The sequence below is a fragment of the Saccopteryx bilineata genome, chromosome 1 (assembly GCF_036850765.1).
Source record: "Saccopteryx bilineata isolate mSacBil1 chromosome 1, mSacBil1_pri_phased_curated, whole genome shotgun sequence".
NCBI lineage: Eukaryota > Metazoa > Chordata > Mammalia > Chiroptera > Emballonuridae > Saccopteryx > Saccopteryx bilineata.
This window is the reverse complement of record NC_089490.1, coordinates 312,183,623-312,201,059: the sequence shown is the minus strand read 5'-3', so window position 1 is coordinate 312,201,059 and position 17,437 is coordinate 312,183,623. Positions and strand designations below refer to the sequence as shown.

The following is a 17,437-nucleotide window of genomic DNA, read 5'->3' as shown; positions in this document are numbered from 1 at the left end:
TATGCAAGCCTGACCAGGCAATGGTGAAGTGGATAGAGCCTTGGACTGGGATGCGGGAGAGTATGCAGTGTTTTACAACCGCAGGTCTGTGCAGACCCGTCTGCCAGAAATTTCATACCAATCTGAGAAAGACTTAACCACCCCGATGTTGTATGAAGATTATAGACCCAATGATCTTAGTCACATGACTTCTGCCTTAGCAGTCCCCAAAATAAGTCTCCTATTTTCACTGATCCCCAAGGGTAAAAAGGTTGAAAACCACTAAAAGGCATGACCTTCAGTCAAAAAAACCCAAGTGCAAGTATTTGAACACACCTTTGTGTTAAGACCTCATACTAATTTAAAACTTCTAATTATTAGTCAGAGATCGGTTTCTGGAAATTGGAATCAAGCAGTTGAATTGTGTGTGAGATCTGAAAGTAGATGTGACTAGAAAACGCTATTTTCTACATACCTCTACCCTCACTGCCCATTGTTGAAAGTACAGTTAATACTATTTATGATGAACTTCATCCTGTAGGTAACTCCTGTTTTAATTTTTATGAAGTTCTGGGTTTTCCATGTACCTCCAATAATATCTGCCCTAACAAATATTTCCTATCTGGGCTTTTCAACATGCCAATCAAAAACTAGGTTTGGGCCCTGGCCGGTTGGCTCAGTGGTAGAGCATCGGCCTGGCGTGCAGGAGTCCCGGGTTCGATTCCCGGCCAGGGCACACAGGAGAAGCACCCATCTGCTTCTCCACTCCTCCCCCTCTCCTTCCTCTCTGTCTCTCTCTTCCCCTCCTGCTGCTGAGGCTCCATTGGAGCAAAGTTGGCCTGGGCGCTGAAGATGGCCCATGGCCTCTGCCTCAGGCGCTAGAATGGCTCTGGTCGCAAACAGAGCAATGCCCCAGATGGGCGGAGCATTGCCCCCTGGTGGGCATGCCGGGTGGATCCCGGTCGGGCGCATTCGGGAGTCTGTCTGACTGCCTCCCCGTTTCCAACTTCAGAAATATACAAAAAAACAAAACAAAACAAAAACTAAGGTTTGCTTTGGAAATGTTGTAGAAAATAAAGCATTTAATAAAATGCATTCTGGTAATAATAGCATTTAACGTATATTCATATTGGAAAAATACTTATTTTTCCTCAATCCTTATCTTTTCCAGGTGAAATAAGTCTAATCTCAGTTTAATTTTTCCCTAAAATTTGGAGATCAAATAATACCTCTATTTTACATAGTGAAAAAAGTGATGCATCAAAAAATTATAAATTCATTAAATGACAAAATCTAAACCTGGCACTGGAGTTTATCTCATTTTCACCTCCATTTATAAAACATTCTGTTGTTAATAATGGTGAGTCAGTGTTATGACATATCCCATAGTTTCCTAACATTTAAACAACTGAATCAGTCTTCCTCAACTCTACCACATTGAAAAGTATGCTAGATAAGAACATTTTCATTCAATCCAGCAAGAATAACCTAATAAACAAATAGAGATGTAAGTTTCACCTTTGGCTACCATTTCTGCCAAGATGTCTAGTAGGTTGCTTACAAGCACTCCTTTGTCCTGCATATCTACTTGCAAACCTCCAAGTTTTCCATAGCACAAAGGTCCACCCACTTTATATGCCACATGTGAGCAACACAAAAGAAACAGAACTCTCAGCCAGTGTGCTCTATGGATAGAGCACTGGCCCAGCATGCAGATGTCCCAGCTTTGATCCTTGTCAAGGCACACATGAGCAGTGTCCATCTGCTTCTCTTCCTCTCCCTCTCCCCTTCTCTCTCTCTTCTCCTCCCTCTTCCCTCTCTCTTTCCCTCCCTCTCCCCCTTCTCTCTCTCTCTTCCTCTCCCTCCCCCCCTTCTCTCTCTCTTCCCCAGCAGTGGCTGACTGGTTCCAGATTTGGGTGCTGAGGATAGCTTGGCTAATTCAAGCATCGGCCCCAGATGGGGTTGCCAGGTGGATCCTGGGTGGGGTGCATGCTGAGGTCTCTCTATTCCCCTCTTCTCACTTAAAAAATAAGCAGAACACTCATCAACATCACAGCATCATCAATTGCCAACTAAATATCTATGCTTACCTTGGTAGAAACCATTTTAATCTGCTAACTCAGATTTGCAGTTTGGGAACTCATTAACTTGTATGCATGTTCACTAATTCCAGGAAAGCTTACTCATTAGCACATACACTCCACTGGAAAACAGACAGCATCCACCTGTGCTTAAGTTTTCTTCAAGTGAACAGGTTTTCAATAAAATTAGGTTAATATATATGAGTTCAGATTTTTCTTTAAAAACTGTAAAATCTACATTGGTCAGAGGACTCCCTCTTACCTGAACACTGGTTAGCGTTGTGTACTGGTACGCTCTGACAATCAGGTAATTAGCTTCCACATCTGCTAGTCCCAGAAGGATGTACTTCCACCATTTTTTTTTCAAGATGTATAAAAGGTTATCACTGCCTGGTTAAAAAAAAATCTAGGTTAGTACATGTTACTTGGAAATAATGCCGTGAAAATTAATTTAGTGTTTACTGTGTATTTTGGATGTGGCCTCTCCTAATTTCCATTACTCATAACCCAAATTCTTATAACCCTTCAGCAGAGTCAGCTGGATTTTTCGAGTATGAGACCTCAGCTAAGGTGTCATCATAGACCAAGTATTCAATGAAAGCATGAGAGAGAAAGTAGAAAAATAGCTAAATTCCCTTGCCCATTGTGATGGAAATATCCAGGTGTGGTTCAGATGTTGCCATTCCTGACAAGCTACAGCTTTCCCCCGGAAATGAGATGTTTTCTTATGAAGTCGTTGGTAATTTAACCTCTATTCACGGGCTTCTTCAAAGGAGACTCTGCACGTGGTCTTTCTTTTGGAAGAGATGTGCTTTCAAGAGAAAAGTGAGTGACTACTTTGGAAAAAGACTTAGTGGCACCACTGAAGAAACACCTTTTATTCACCAAATTCTACTTATTCAATTTAACTGTGATTCACTTCTTTGCAGAATCTAGCATCACAGGAGATACAGAGTTGGCACATACATGAGTAGGCTTATTATAAAACAACCTAAAAGGAAATAACGGTAATAAGAATTATAACCAGCTAATTATCATTAATACCCAATTAACAGAAAAATCCTGAAAACAAAGTTAGTCTTCCTCAAATTGAGATGATACAGCAGGCACCTAACAGCCATTAGGGAGACCATAGTGCTGTGTTTATGAATTACACTGACTTACTAAAGGACAAGGCTTACAGACAAGAATGAGTCTGAGGAGCCACTGAGCCATTTCACCCGCAGGTGTTGTAAAGTACCAAAGGCTACAGAATTAATATTAATATTTTAGGAGGCTTGGAGAACATTTTATTAATTTGGGTTAAGAGAAATTGTGAGAATAATCTCTGTGTTGTGTGATTAGCATAACTAGGATGGCTCTTGCCATTGTATTGTAAATGAAAAGGGAAGGAAACATGAATTCCCAGACATTCCACCACACCTGTGGGGAAAGGGGTGAATGGCTAGCCAGGTGCAGGAAGAGAAAATCCAAAATAAACCTTTTCTTATAGCAATGAGCCATTTGCGGGCATTTGTCCCCACTGAAACTACCTCTCCTATGTAAATGCGTGTGTGACTCTGGACAGAGAGATAGCAGATAAACACTAGATAATATAGGAAAGCCTTTAATATGTAAAGAGACATCTTTCTACCGTTGTGTTGACTTGTAAATTTTGTTTTCTCCAAAATGATGTATGGTTTGCAAATTGAACGTGGTCCTATCATGTTAAAGGACATATGACTATAACCAATAGTGGTAAGGGGCTCCTAATTACAATTTTTGCTTCTGTACTTCCCACTTACAAAACTATAAAAACTAAGTAGAACAAAGGGCCGGCGCACTCTCCGTCAGATTTCTGTCGGAGTTCCCGCCGCTTGGCCAAGCTAGACAATAAAGCTTTAATGTGTAAACGACGGACCTTGCTTCTGTCTTCCATAATTCGGGTCCCTCCGAATTTGGATTAACAAATCCAGGGCTATTAACCACGCACCAATTCGTACATTCCCCTTCAGATGGTTTCCCCTCTCCACAACTGGTTCCTATTTTCTTTCAAAAATAAATTTCTAATCCTGACACAAAGGAACACCGTTGATGCTTTAACATTCATATTAAAAGAGAATTAGCAAACACTACATTGGTACTTTTATTATGTGCCTTAAATATGATGAAAATGGAAGTATTGCACCTTCCCAATTGATTTGCGTTCCTCATTGTCTTCACATTCCTAAATTCAATCTCATCTAATTTATTTTATAACACTATTCTCTTCTCTTGTGGGGAAAAATGGTTGTTATCCTGACTAGAAGCCCCTAATGCAGAATAGTGGTAGAGCATGGGCTCTGGCTGCCTAGGTGGGAACCCTGGCTCCACCAGTTACTACATATATGACTTAGAGCAAGTTATCTAAGTATCACATGCCTCGGTTTGTTCACCTGTGAAGTGGGATAATAATCCTCACTTGACTTGTTGAGAGGCTTCAATGAGTAATACCAAACCCAAATAAGTTAAGCCATTAAAATGATAACATGGCACAAAAATGTTTGTCAGGACCTAGTTTTTCTCATTTTTGTGTAGCTAGTGAGAATTGATAATTCTATAATGATTCTAAAACAACTTAACCAGCAGTGATAAAGATGTTGGTTCCCAGCCAGTTCCTTGTCTTTGATTCTCTCATAACATAGACCTGATCTACATGCAATTGATGCTCCATTTAGCTTTCTCCACTTAGCTGGAAATACAGATTTTGGAGAGTAAGGATTTTTAACTGTGTTTTAAATATTATCTCTTAATCTTATCAACCACAGGAAAAAATTAAACCTAACTTGTAATAGCACTTACACTGTTTTTGACAATTTCTGCTGTTCCAGGTTGGTGCTGCTTATTTTAAATAGCAATTTTAGAGACTATGTATAAATCTCTAATCACGGCTTTCACAGAATTCAGGTGCCATACCCTTCTAATAACTTCTATAAAAACAGTAATAGCCTGACCAGGCAGTGGCGCAGTGGATAGAGCGTCGGACTGGGATGCGGAAGACCCAGGTTCGAGACCCCGAGGTTGCCAGCTTGAGCGCGGGCTCATCTGGCTTGAGCAAAAGCTCACCAGCTTGGACCCAAGGTCGCTGGCTCAAGCAAGGGGTTACTCGGTTTGCTGAAGGCCTGCGGTCAAGGCACATATGAGAAAGCAATCAATGAATGACTAAGGTGTTGCAACGTGTAGCGAAAAACTAATGATTGATGCTTCTCATCTCTCCGTTCCTGTCTGTCTATCCCTCTCTCTGACTCTCTCTCTCTCTGTCTCTGTAAAGAAAAAAAACACAGTAATAGTTTTCCCTTTTCTTAGTTTTGCTTCATGTTTTATTTTTTAAAATGTCTAAAAGCCAAATTTTTTTCATGAAGATAATGTGTTAAAAAGGTTAATTCCCACATTTAGCATACCTGATTGAAATGCCAGCATCACTGTGTAAATTAGAAATAGCAAGCAATAGTTGATAAAACTCTGAAGCATTGGGGTGTTCAATTTGTATTTTTCTGCCAAATACTGGCTGGTGATGGCTGTTCCACATATACACAAGGACAACATCTGACCCAGGGCAATTGTTTTCAAAATATTCCTAGAAAATAAAGAAGGAACTCTGAATAACTTGCAAGTAAGTTGCACCTTTGACACAAATACATACCATGCACGATACATAGTTTAGTATGAGACAAAAAAGGAAATGCTAATTATTTCAGGTGGTTCATTATTCCATTTTATTGCTCACTTGAGATGCACAAAAATTAAAGTTTTGGACTTTGAGAGACCACGGTTTTAGACTCTTTTACATTTCTGATTTCCCATCATTACCACAAAAATGCAAATTCCCCCATGGTACTGACTGTCCATTTAGAAATCACTTTGATTACTTAGCTACGTCATACATTATTCGAAGACAGAGAGTGTGTGTGTGTGTGTGTGTGTGTGTGTGTGTGTGTGTGAGTTTTATGTGTGTGATTTTTAACAACTCAGCTTTAACTTTAGTTTTAAGGTCTTCCTATTTGTTATATATTTAACATAGTCTCATCCTTCCTTTTTCCTGGTTTTTATTTCTTCAACTAAAAGTAAAGGTATTCAATGTTACCTGCACATTAGAATCACAGCACTTTTTTTTCTTTTGGGGATAGGGTTAGAGTTAGGGAAAGGGTTATGGTTAGGGGTTAGGGTTGGAGTTAGGGTTACGGTTAGGGATAGGGGTTTAGGTTTAGAGTAGTCAGAATCACAGCTCTTTTAAAAATGACAACATCAGGCTGCACCCGAGACCAATTACATCATCACCTTTGGGGTGGATTCCAGGTATCAGTGATGTCCCAAAGTTACCCAGGTGATTTCAACATGCAGCCAAGATCATGAATCACTGCTCTAGTGGATCCACAGAAGAATACAACCCAGACCTTGCCCGTTAGCAATTTAAAAGAGAGAGGTCTCTTTTTGCCTCATGACTCTGACTTTCCTAAACTCTCTCAAACAACTAGCATCTGGCTTCTGTGTACCCTATATCTCTTGCTAAGTGGCCCCAGGCCCAGCACTAGTGGCAACTGGCCTTGGTTCATTCACAGCTTGGCCTCACCTGGGCACCTCCAAGCCCAGCACAAGTAGCAGCCATCTGCAGATCACATTTATGCCAAGTGGTCCCAGGCAGGGCCAGGCAGTGGTTGACCCCTTGCACCTCCCAGGAGGCCCCAGAGCTGGTGCACCTGCTGTACAGCTTCTGACCATGCAGGATTACAACCCTACCACGTCCACAAGTGACACACTCAGTGAGCATCAAAGCCCCACTGAAGCAAGTCCTGCTCCACAGGGCCAGCTCCTGAGGAGCAGCTCCTCTGCTATCCTCGTAGCCATTCCTCACAGCAACCAGCCTGGGGATCAATTCCGCCCAGTGACACCAACAGCAATCAAGGCTCAACTACAACAGGACAACGACACAGCCCACACAGGAGCACACCTGGAGCGCCCAACCAAGAGGACTGGGGAGGCTGCGCCACTCAGTCTTACAGGACACCTACTTCCTAAGGTCACGTTACCAAGTTCAGAAGATATAGCAGCTCTACTTAGTACACAGAAACAAACATAGGAAAAAGCCAAAATGCAGAGACAAAGAAATATGTCCCAAATAAAAGAACAGGAGGAATCTCCAGAAAAAAATACTAAATGAAATGAAGGCGAGTAAACTACCAGATACAGAGTTCAAAACAATGGTTATAAGGATGCTCAAGGAACTTAGCAGAACTTCGACAATTAGAATTTTAATAGAATGAAAAAGGACACAGAAACCATTTTTAAAAAAAGCTAGTCAGAAATGAAGGGTACACTAACTGAAATGAAGAATAATTTACAGGGAATCAACGATACAGTAGATGATGCCAAGACTCAAATCAGCAATTTGGAACGTAAGGAAGCAAAACAAACACAATCAGAACCATAAAAAGAAAAAAAAAATATGCTTGACTGGTAGTGATGCAGTGGATAGAGCGTCATCGAACTGGAATGCTGAGGACCCAGGTTGGAAACCCCAACATCACCGGCTTGAGCGCGGGCTCACCAGCTTGAGCACAGGGTCACTGGCTTGAAGCTCAAGGTCACTGACTTGAGCTGAAGATCTCTGGCTTGAGCAAGGGGTCACTGGCTCGGCTGGAGCCCCCTGGTCAAGGTACGTATAAGAAGCAATCAATGAACTAAAGTGACGCAACTACAAGTTGATGTTTCTCAACTCTCTCTCCCCTTTCCTGTTTGCCTGTCTGTTTCTCTGTCTGTGTCTCTCACTTAAAAATAAAAATAAAAAAGAAAGGTGGTGAAATCATTAAAATCTTCTACACAGGAGGGAGTAAGTGATTAGCAAGGTGGGAATTGAGCATTTCTAAATGTGTCACAGCACATGCATCATGGCACATTGCACCAAAACCTTACCCATAATTCCTAACATGAAAACAAACTCGACAGGAAAGCTGACAGAGACAGAGGTTTCTAGAATAATACCCAATTTCTGGATTAGACAATTGGATAGATAGCAATGTGGTTCATCAAGATCCCGAAAACAGGCACATTTGGAAGGGAGTTTAAGTCCATATTGGAAATGCTGCATTTTTTTTCTATTGAATTTATTGGGATCATCTTGGTTAATAAAAGTATACCAGTTTCAGGTGTACAATTCTATAACATACCATCCGCATGTTGCATTGTGTGTTCACCACCCCAAGTCAGGTCTCCCTCCATCGCCGCCTATCCTCCCTCTACCTCTCCCACCTCCTCCCACCTCCCCTTTCCTTCCTGCAATCTCCACGTTGTTGTCTGTGTCTATAATTTTGTTTCTTGTTGTTGGTTTTTTGTAGGGTGTTTTTGCTTAACCCCCTCACTTTTTTTGTTTAATTGTGAAACAGTCAAGAAGAAATCTCCAGTAGGTAGTTTGGAGCTGAGAAAAAGGATTGAGTTGAAGAAATAAATTTTATCCGGAAGGATAAAAGTGGCCGCTGAAGTTGGGATATAAATGAGATCGCTGTAACACATGCCTAAAAACTGGAAAGACAAGCGGGAAACAGCAACATTTAAGGAACCGAGGTGGAAGAGGAATTACAGAGGGACATGAAAGGCAAGGCCAGAGAGGCAGAGCAAAAACAAGGAAGTAAGAACCATGCAACCGAGAGAAAATGGTGTTCCAAGAAGGAAGTGCTCTGTAGGTGGGCCTGCCCCACTCTCCTTCCCCACAAACCCAGTATTTATGCTGTAGCAAGAGTTAGTGCTCTGAGTGCTCATCTAATGGGGTCATTCCCATGTCTAATACCTTTCAGCAGTGCCCCTTTGCCCTTAAGTGAAAGCCAAATTTTAAAATGGCCTCATTATAAGGCAACCTATCATCTGACCCCTGCCTAGCTTTCCAAACTCATCTTAGACTGCTCTCTCTCAGCTTTAATTTTTAATTTATTTTTAATTTCTTATAGGATATTTAAAAATATAGTAAAGTATAATGCATAATCAACATGTATTCATATAACTAGCAGGCCGCTTAAGAAATAAAATACTGGCAAACATAAACATATCCTCCTTAAGTCTTCCCCCATTTCCCAAGCCCTCTTGAGATAACTACTTGCCAAAACTTGGTATGTGTCATTCTATGCATTTCCATATATTTTAATATTTTCCAAAGCATCCCTAAGCTACAAGGTTTTGCTTGGTTTTCTAATCTTATGTAAACAACATCATAATATATATGTACTGTTGCAAGTGGCTGTTTCGATCAACATTGTTTGAGAAAGTCATCCAGAGTGATACATTATTAGTTCTGGTTCATTACTTGCCACTGCAGGATCTTATCACACTTTATCCATTCCTTGTGGATAGTTACTGTATTTCCCCATATATAAGACGCACCTTTTTCCAAAAAATTTGGGGTCTAAAAACTGAGTGTATCTTATACAGTGGTTGTCATGTCATTTAAGAAGTGTGAGCTGCAAAGTATAGAATTGTGACAACAATTCCAGTGCCATGTGGACTTTTCCTGGACTCCTGCTCCTTGTGACAGCTCCTAACAGACTGATCTGGGGTTGGGTTGCATTCTTCAGAGATTTGGCATGATGTTGGGGCCAACTTGGACTTGGTGAACATGTTAAGGACACTACTCTTTTATGGATCCTTGCTGTATTGGCCAAGAGTTTGCTTAAAGGCTCTAATCACTGTAAAAAAAAAAATAGAAGACTAGATAAAGAATATGTGGCACATATACACCATGGTATACTATTCAGCCATAAGAAATGACGACATCGGATCACTTACAACAAAATGGTGGGTTCTTGATAACATTATACGAAGTGAAATAAGTATTGTAAATCAGAAAAAAACAAGAACTGCAGGATTCCATACATTGGTGGGACATAAAAACGAGACTAAGAGACATGGACAAGAGTGTGGTGGTTACGGGGGGGGGGAGGGGCACAAAGAAAACTAGATAGAAGGTGACAGAGGACAATCTCTCTTTGGGTGATGGGTATGCAACAGAATTGAATGACAAGATAGCCTGGACATGTTTTCTTTGAATATATGTACCCTGATTTATTGATGTCACCCCATTAAAATAAAAATTTATTTATAAAAAAAAAAAAAAAAGAAGTGTGTCATTTCAAATGCCATAGATGGAACTGAGGAGGAGGCAATATATGAAGACAAGATTCATCATCCAATTTATTTATTTATTTATTTATTTTGCTTTTATAAACAATGCCTCCACAAACACTCTTGCTTATGTCTCCTGATGTACATATCTAAGAGTTTTTCTGGTGTTTAGCAAACTGGTTCAAATGGGTTACTGATGTGCTAAGATATAATCTCCTCAGCACTCAGGACGCTGTCTAGCGACCACTGAAGGCATCCATCTGCCGGACATGGTGAACTCAGAGTGCCTACAAATACGACTTTCTATTTGTGGCATGAAGTTTAAAGGCATCATTTTCTTTGAAGATAGATCTAAGAGTGGAATTGTTAGTCTTATGGTATATGCATCTTCAAATTTATTTGTTTTGCTAGATAGCTCTTCAAAGGTTATATTACTCTGTTACTCTCAAAAGGGAAGAGCCGAAAACCTCCACCCACCAAGGGGGAGGAAGTGTCAGGACTGGCCAGATGCAGATATTTTATTAGGCTGGGGAAGGAAATTTTTGCCCAAGTGAGCAAAGGGTTAAGAACTTGCTCCCACAGAGGCAGCAGTGTTTTTAAGAATGCTCTACCTGTCACAGGCTGCTGAGACAGCCCAGATCCAGCATGCTACCTCTTCCATTGTGCTCTCTCCTCCCTGAAGAAGGCATTGACTCTGGATTTTAGACTGCCTGATCCCAGACAAAAGAAACTCACCACTTTGTTCTGTAGACAAGCAGAGCCAAAGAATGGAAATGTACATTTTGGGGAGACAGGTGTCATTGTCCCCAGCCACATACTTCCCTCAAGAAATCTGTGGTGAAGGGTAGCTACCTAGCAAGGACATGCTCCCAATTTTCCTGTATTTCATGGTTCAACTGGTATCATCATGGCACACATTCTCAGCATAATCCTCATAACAATCCTGAGAAAAGTAGTCCTATAACTCTCCTGTTACAGAGTGACTCCATAATTCACCCATAGTCATACAGGGGGAAGTAGCTGCTCTGAGCTATTAGAAGACTAGATAGATCAGGGTCTCTGGCCAGATAGCTCAATTGGTTAGAGCACCATCCCAAAGCCCAGAGGTTGTTGGTTCAATCCCCAGTCAGGACACATACAGGAACAGAAAAATGTTCCTGTCTGTCTCTCTCTCTCTCTCTCTAAAAATCAATAAACAAAAATAAGTAAAATAAAAGACTAGATCAGGGAGTTCAAATTTGCTTAAAGAATCTAATCTAGGGAAACATCTCCTCTCCTGGAAGAAAGTCTCAGAACTGCAAGACTTTGGTGCTAAATGCCCACTTTTTTAGGTGAAGAAACTGTAGCCCAGAAGAGGGAAATCTTCTGACCTTCTGTGTCTCTCTCCTCACTCTCCTTCCCCCAAACACCCCTCTCTGCCCTCCTTCACTTCCTCACTAGGATTTTATAAAAGAGCTTACATTAGTAATCCCTTCTCTAAAGGATCCTTGCACCCCCACCTTGCTATCAGGAAAGGAGATTAGCCTGATTTCTCTCCCACCGGTATTAACACCGCTTCCCTGTACATCAGGGGACAAGGTCCAAAGTACCAAAAAGCTAATCAAGTGGCCAATAACCTAATCAAAGTTAGACCATTTTTCACATCCCTTTATGGACTTGAAGGCAACTATAAATTTGAAATAAGTGAGAATAAGAAGTGTGAAAGCACTAAGCCCTGTTCACAAATTGACAGAATGCCTCCAGTAAGCGCATAGTTGCATTCTGAAACAACACGATTAAGCAAGCTGTCCTCCCACTATAAAGTATAACCATGTTCCAAAAAAAAAAAAAAAAAAAAATGGGAGAGTCACAAATCGAGTATGGAAATTTAAAGTTACAGGAATGCACTTCTCTTGGCTCCAAATCAGAATGACCTCATCTATAATGGAGGAGTGAGAACAGGAGGGAGAGAGGCAAACTGGCAGGAGGGGGGTGGTGGCTGAACAGAAAAAGGAAAGAGAGAAGAACAGACTTGTGGAGAGATACCAAAGGCCTCAAAACAATTTTTGTTACTTATGGCTTCACATTTAAGGCTTTGCATTTCACCACAAGGTCCTAGATCATCTTTTTTTTACACAAAACCTGTTCTTCTCTAAAGGAAGTTGCAGGAAACAATGTGCATCTAACCATGGGATATATCCTGTCGCGGTGTTTCAAAGGGAACTACACTGAAGGGAACTTCAATGCCAGGGTGTGGTCCAATTCCCAGGCGTTTCCCCAGGCGGCCTCACGCTGAGGGAGCCAGGCCAGCAGAAAGCAGAGCTAAAAACAGGAGTCATGCATCATTTGGGGCAGAGGTAGGAAAACAGGTAGAAGATAAACTGAAGGTCACTTCTGACTACCTTATTATTTAGATATAGCATCAGAATTTAAGGATTGAAAAAAGAAAACCTTTTTTTTAAAGAAAATATTTTAAGGCACTTAATTCCCTCCCTTCTCTCTTACAGATAACCTAAAAACCCTTGATCACAGACCAGAAATGTGAACAATTTCCAGAAAGATTCAGGAATGAAGAAAAGGCTATAATAAGGGGTTTTTGCCTAATTCAAACACTAGTTTTACATAAAATGTATCCAAAACAGGATGATGGAATTGATACATTTCTTTAGCCCCTCCTCATTTGCAACATCAAGTTTGACTGTAGTCCTCTACCTGGATGTACATTAAATAATCGCTGAGGGCTTAAAAAGAAAAAACAATGACAGCAAGACTAGGCTAAACTAATTGAATCAGATTCTCAGGAGGTAGGGTCTAAATATGTCTATTTTGAAAAGCCCCCTATATGCGTCTAGTATGCAATAAGAATGGCAAACTGCTGAATTATTCTCTCCCTTTTATTTAAAGAAAAAAAAAAGTTGCAAATGACTGATAAAATACATTGTTTGAATGCAAATTACACATTTTTCTTCACATCATGTCTCAATAAATCTGTGCTGCTAAATTATATATTGTTAGTTAAAGGCGAGATTTAGTAGGATAGCTAAAAGGTTTCTAAGGAGCAGAGCTTCTTTGGGGAGATTTTAAAATTCATTACATCTGCCACCTTTAACTACCTGGTACAGAATAACTTCCAGCACGTCTATAAAAATCCTAATACAGCCAGAACAGGTGGTAGCACAGTGAATGGAGTGTCAATAAGTGATCCTGAGGACCCAGGTTTGAAACCCTAAGTCATCGGCTTGAGAGTGGGATGACAGACATGACCCCATGATTGCTGGCTTGAGCCCAAAGGTCTCTGGCTTGAACCCAAGGTCACTGGCTTGAGCAAGGGGTCACTACCCGGTCAAGGCACATAGAAGAAGCAATCGGTGAACAACTAAAGTGCCTCAAGATGTATCTCATCTCTCTCCCTTCCTCTATCTGTCCCTGCCTGTCTCTCTGTCTCTCTCTTTCTCTCTTTTATTAAAAAAAAATCTTATTACAAATCTGAAAATATTCATTTAGAACAAATCCTCAGATTTAACACACAGATTATCTAGTATCTATTACTGAAGAATTTTAAATCTTATTAGAAGCTAGAAAACAAATAAGTAGATTTTCTTCACACAGTGAGTCGTAGCCTGTTTGACCTCTATATTCTTTCCATTTCTACATTTCTGGGGTTCAAACATTTAGCCATTAGTGTATCACCTAATTCCAATTAGCATAAGTAGCTAGCTAGCAGTTAAAAACACACATTCTGATGTAACAGGGCATTTTCAAAACTCAAAGTAGCCAAGAAAGCCAAATTTCAAAGAATAGGGAATGTAGTAATGTGTAAATATTATTACCTTAAAAGGAAGGCATGTAAGGAAAGGAAATTTATGGGTTTTCCCCCCACTAACTTATATCTTATTCATAGCAGGTGCTCAGTAAATGTTTATTATTTTAATGAATAAATGCTACAATTAATTACTGAGATGTCATAATGTTAAAATGCAAGGTAGGCGACCTTTAGACGTAAACTCAAGAGGCATTATAGCAGAATGAATATGAGCTCAGGAGTTAGATAAAACGGGGGCCTAAATTTAAATTTGAAACATGTGAGAGAGAAGAAACAGGTGCAGACATGTGAAAACAGCGTATGGCGTCATTTCTGTTTTGTTTTGTAAAAGCCTGGTAGAGACTGCACCCCAGATATAGTCTTTGGGAAAGGAGAACTCCTTCTGAACACAGTGGAAAGTATATTAGACTTTGAATCAAACTAACTCCATCTCTTATTACTGTTACAAAATTGAGTAAGGTAGTAAGCCTCTCAAAAAACTCTGTGGGTTTTTGTTTTGTTTTGTTTTTTTGGCTAGAGAGACAGACAGCCAGGAAGGGAGAGAGATAAGAAGCATCAATTCAGCTGCAACACATTAGTTGTTCTTTGATTGCTTCTCATATGTGTCTTGATGGGGGAAAAGGGTGGTGGTGGCTCGAGCCAAGCCAGTAACCCCTTGCTCAAGCCAGTGACCTTGGGCTCAAGCCAGTGACCATGGAATCATGTCTATGATCCCACACTCAAGCCAGTGACTCCACACTCAAGCTGGTACTTCTGACCATTGCTGGTAAGAAATCAAAATGATACATTCCTTATGGGGCAATTTCTAAATTTTACTTCTAGGAATCTATTCCATTACATACTTTGGCAGAAAAAGAATAGGTATATATACAGGTGTATATCATTGCTGCACTGTTTACAATAATAAAAGACAAAAGAAAAAGACTAAATGTTTAACAGTAGGGAGCTGGCTGCACAAACACAAAGGAGCACTGTGCAGCTATAAAAAGCAAGGCAGATACTTCTATTCACTGCTATAAAGTGACTGCCAGGGTTTACATAAAACAGGAAAACATGGAGTGAAATGGGTATGAGACACTAACATTTACCTATCTTTGTTAATATTTCTAAATGGAAAGATAAAACAAAAACTGTTTTTAAAGTTACCTATAGGTCAGGAAAGAGAGCAAAGTCATATATATAGATGTCTAAATATACCTCGTTTTACAGATGTCTTTGGAGCTAAATATTTTCTATAATTAGAAAACAAAACATTTTTTTAAAAAGAAGCCACATCTAATTTAAAAAATTTTAAATAAACAAGGGTATTTTAAGTTTGTGGTACAATGAAATAGGAATTATTCCAAGTGACTTTAAAATACACTAATTTGACAATACATTCCTACTAGAATATGGCATAGGAAGAATAAGAATCATAAAATAACTTAAATTGTCTGGAAGTGTAGTGTTGAAATTATTTTGACACTGTGTGTATACTGTGAAATAAAGCAAGAAATTATATTGATACATGAATTTTTGGTACAGGAAAAAGGTGAAGGTGTAAGATTAAAGAGGTTAAGTTTTGTTTTGTTTTTAAACCTATTGTTCTGAACTTTATTGAAAGAATTAACTCATAAGACATTTTATATATTTTTAAGTACTGTATATATTTCCCATCTTTGTTCACTGTAAAGACCAAAAGCAATGAACAACCAACAATCATGAACACTTCTGTGCCTACAATATGGCAACTAAATAATACCTCATACTAAAAAGAACTAGGGCTCTTAGAGACTTCAGACCTAGAGCAAGATAAGTATAAAGCCTGGAAACTCTGGTCATACCAAGTGACAGGAAAGCTATCAGAGAGTAGTAGAGTCATGACAAAACAATGAAATGCCTCCGATATGTTTAATTCCATAAATTAATTGCAATAATTAAAAAAATTTTAAATAAAACTGATTGGTTCACTTTGGAGGATGTTAGGGAACCAACAGATTATTTTGAAAACTGGCAAATAAAGGGAGGGGAAAGTAAACATTTACCCTGCCCTTCCTGGACAAATTATACATCAGGGTAATGAGTTGATGATAAGGAGTACGTAGATAATAAATAAAAGTATGTAGATAATAAATAAAAATGAAATGACAGAAATAGAATAGCATTTTATAACCCCTAATAAAATAATGAATGTAGGTAATAAAACTCAGTAGTTCCTAATATTACAAAAAGAGAGACAAACAAACATTACAGAATTTGTGACGGCATTACTCAACATCTAGAAAATATTCTTGCAAAAAAAAAAAGGACCAGAGGATTTTTTTACCAGGTGTCCATGGACCAGGTCCATGAAAATATTCTGGGAAATCTTTTCCCACACGGGTGGGAAAAGTAGACCCTGATTTCCAGTAACATTTAACTCAAGTTTAATACTCCCTTCAATTATGAATGTAGGCAACAAACTACAGTAGCAATAGCAGTACCTAGGAGTTTGTTGCCAAAGAATCCAGACATATTCCTATCATATAACAACTGCCATTGAAATTTCAAAATATCATTTACATTTCATCACTACTGCAAAATCATGACAGTTAAAGACCTATTGTGCCTGACCAGGCAGTAGCACAGTGGATAGTGTTGAACTGGGACGCAGAGGACCCAGGTTTGAAACTCCGAGGTCGCCAGCTTTAGTGCAAGGTCACTGGCTTGAGCATAAGATCACAGACATGACCCCATGGTCACTGGCTTGAGCCCAAAGGTCACTGGCTTGAAGCCCAAGGTCACTTGCTTAAACCCAAGGTCGCTGGCTTGAACAAAGGGTCACTCACTCTGCTATAGCCCCCTGGTCAAGGCATATATGAGAAAGCAGTCAATGAGCAACTAAGGAACCACAATGAAGAATTGATGCTTCTCATCTCTCCCTTCTTGTCTATCTGTCTCTTTCAAGATTTTATTTTTATTCATTTTAGAGAGGGCAGAGAGAGAAAGAGAGAGAGAGAAGGGGAAGGAGGAGGAAGCATTAGCTCCCATATGTGCCTTAACCAGGCAAGCCCGGGTTTTGAACTGGCAACCTTGGTGTTCCAGGTCAATGCTTTACCCACTGCGCCACCACAGGTCAGGCTTGTCTATCTGTCTCTATCTATCCCTCTCTCTGTCTTTGTCACAAAATAAAAAAGACCTACTGTGAGACCTTGTCATTTAGTGTGTGTGTGTGTGTGTGTGTGTGTGTGTTAGAAAAGGGGCCCTGGCCTGGTGGCTCAGGGCATAAAATGTTCTCTGATATGCTAAGGTCCCAGGTTCAATCCCTGGTCTGGGCACATAGAAGAAGCAATCAATGCATGCACAATAAATGAAACAACCAATTTGAACAAGAAGTTGATGCTGCTTTCTCCCTCTCTCTCCACCTCCCTCCCTCTCTCTTCTTCTCTCTTTTAAATCAATGGAAAATTTTTGTAAAAAAGAAAGAAAAAAG

General features: G+C 39.8%; 1 protein-coding gene across 2 annotated transcripts in view; it reads right to left on the bottom strand.

Moving 5' to 3' along the window:
• SLC35F2 (solute carrier family 35 member F2) overlaps positions 1-17,437 on the bottom strand; it is a 125,776-nt gene that overhangs the window by 29,044 nt on the left and 79,295 nt on the right. For both annotated transcript variants that reach the window (XM_066247497.1, XM_066247487.1), the window contains exons 2-3: positions 5,480-5,655; positions 2,323-2,450 (exon numbers count right to left, since the gene is read on the bottom strand). In XM_066247497.1, the coding sequence (XP_066103594.1) occupies positions 2,323-2,450; positions 5,480-5,655 (304 nt within the window). The remainder of the gene's footprint in view (positions 1-2,322; positions 2,451-5,479; positions 5,656-17,437) is intronic.